General features: G+C 41.6%; 1 protein-coding gene across 1 annotated transcript; it reads left to right on the top strand.

Annotated features, from left to right (window-relative positions):
* The first annotated feature begins 3 nt into the window (after positions 1–3).
* Positions 4–1,694, top strand: LOC108577117 (histone-lysine N-methyltransferase SETMAR-like). The gene is made up of 2 exons (XM_017940219.1): positions 4–433; positions 777–1,694. The coding sequence occupies exons 1-2, from the start codon at positions 4–6 to the stop codon at positions 1,625–1,627; spliced, it is 1,281 nt and encodes a 426-aa protein (XP_017795708.1). The 3' UTR covers positions 1,628–1,694.
* The last annotated feature ends 748 nt before the right edge of the window (positions 1,695–2,442 follow it).

Here is a 2,442-nt window from a genome sequence, read left to right as displayed (position 1 = left end):
CCGATGACGACTACGGACTCCGAGAGCCCATGGACAAGCGAAACCTATCTCTGCGGATACCCAGAGTGCGGAAAATCTTTTAAAACCATAAGGGGCAAAAGTGTACACGAACAACGAACACACAAGAGCTGGTACGACGAAAGGCAAGTAACCAACATCGTAAACAAGAAGTCTCCTTGGAGCTCAGAGGAACAGGCGCTCCTGGCACGGCAGGTATCTCATCTGGTGCTACAGAACACCAAATTTATCAATCAGGCGTTGCAACCTATTTTCCCTCACAGGACCCTCGAATCCATCAAAGGCCAAAGGAGGAACAAGTCCCACAAGGACAAAGTCCTCCAAGTAATGCGGGAATTGACGGCAGACAATAGTGTAACAACAGGAGAAAGGACGCCCAGTCCTCCTCCAAATAATATATTGGGTTGTTCGGAAAGTAATTTCGTTTTTTCCCGTCAGAGGCCTTAATTACGTTTTTTCGAAACCAACTTCACACTTAAGCCGCATAACCATTATATGTCTTGAGAGCTGATATTGCAAGGCTTGTGTGTGAAAAAGTTCTATTAATTCTACGCAGTAGTTTTTGGTTGGTGCCCTTTTAAATATGGAGAGCAATAAGCAGCATTTTCGTCATATTTTACTTTTTTACTTCAGAAAAGGTAAAAATGCTGTCCAAGCGAGAAAAAAATTGACGGATGTGTATGGAGAAGGCGTGTTAACAGTACGCCAGTGCCAGAACTGGTTTGCAAAATTTCGATCCGGCAATTTTGATGTCGAAGATGCACCACGGTCTGGAAGGCCGGTCGAAGCTGACAAAGATGCGATAAAGGCATTAGTTGATGCAAATCGGCGAATAACCACACGAGAGATCGGTGAGAGATTAAATTTGTCGAATTCGACTGTTTATGGCCATTTGAAAGGCATGGGCTTAACCTCGAAGCTCGATGTGTGGGTGCCCCATGTCCTTACGGAGCGAAATTTGTGTCGTCGCGTTGACGCGTGTGATTCGCTCCTCAAACGTCAAGAAAATGATCCATTTTTGAAGCGGATTATTACTGGGGACGAAAAATGGGTTGTATACAACAATGTTAAACGCAAGAGGTCATGGAGCAGAAAAGATGAACCGGCTCAAAGCGTGTCAAAAGCCAACATTCACCAAAAAAAGGTGATGCTCTCCGTTTGGTGGGATGTCAAAGGAATCGTTTTTTTTGAGCTTTTGCCGGACAATACAACGATTAATTCAGAAGTCTATTGTCATCAGCTGGACAAATTGAATGATTCACTTAAAGAGAAGAGGCCCGAATTAATCAACAGGAAGGGTGTAGTGTTCCACCAGGATAATGCGAGACCTCACACAAGTTTGGTCACTCGCCAAAAACTTTTACAGCTTGAATGGGACGTACTGCAACATCCACCATATTCTCCAGATCTGGCGCCTTCCGACTACTATTTGTTCCGGTCCCTGCAAAATTTTTTGGATGGCAAAACCTTTACCTCAAATGAAGATGTCAAAAACCACCTGAACCAGTTTTTTGCCAGCAAGGACCAAAACTTTTATGAGAGGGGAATTATGTTACTGCCAGAAAGATGGCAAAAGGTGTTGGACCAGAATGGCCAATATATAATTTAATAAAATATTTATTCATTATACGAAAACTGTCTTTCATGTTCCCCAAAAAAAACGAAATGACTTTCCGAACAACCCAATAATAACAGAAAGTACGAAATTTTATTTTACTAATTTTAATTGAGGAACACGTATAGTAATCTATGAATGGAATTTTAAATAACAATAAACAATCATTTTATTGGTCATTTTTGCTTGGAATTTACTTTGAAAATTGTTGCAAGAAAACGAATATGCAAAAGTACAAAGGGCATGGAAAAAGAACCCATGCAATTGCCTCAGAACAATACTGAAGAGCAAAACTATGGCACGAACACCAGCCAAAGCTAATATGGTTCAATACTGGGAGACAATCATGACTGGCGGCACAAATGAATCCCCAGATAACGAGAAAAGGAGACCAGAGACGAAGGACTTATGGGACCCTGTGGCTTCGAACGAAACAGGCTATAATCAACAATGATGGAGACTGGACCACATCACGCCGGGACCGATTTTTATTTGTTTTGCTGTGAGGCGGCGCTGAAACTAATGCCGCGCTTCATCTGACGGGCGCGATTTTTGCCTGTTCAGACCTGCATACGCGTTGTATGTTTGCTCAGTAGTACAGTGTGTGCTTATTGTGCAAGTTGTGTAATTCGTGCCGTTTTTTCATCCTGGCTACAGATTTCTGCCAGTAAGTATAACTAGAAAGGTGGTTAGAGTATTTTTTTTAATTCTTGTCCTTATAAAAAATAGGTAACATGGATATGGAAATAAGTGATTCTGATAAATCTATAAATAGAAGCAGGAGAAAGGCATCAAGATTACGGATATTT

This window comes from Habropoda laboriosa, unplaced genomic scaffold (assembly GCF_001263275.1).
Source record: "Habropoda laboriosa isolate 0110345459 unplaced genomic scaffold, ASM126327v1 scaffold598, whole genome shotgun sequence".
NCBI classification, from domain to species: domain Eukaryota; kingdom Metazoa; phylum Arthropoda; class Insecta; order Hymenoptera; family Apidae; genus Habropoda; species Habropoda laboriosa.
The sequence above is the reverse complement of the archived record's forward strand: the minus strand, read 5'-3'. Positions and strand labels throughout refer to the sequence as shown.

Excerpts from the sequence above, each read along its gene's own strand:
- LOC108577117 (XM_017940219.1), top strand. The coding sequence starts at position 4 with ATGACGACTACGGACTCCGAGAGCCCATGGACAAGCGAAACCTATCTC. Across the intron at positions 434-776 it reads TATATTGGGTTGTTCGGAAA|ATGCACCACGGTCTGGAAGG; the intron begins GTAATTTCGTTT and ends TTGATGTCGAAG.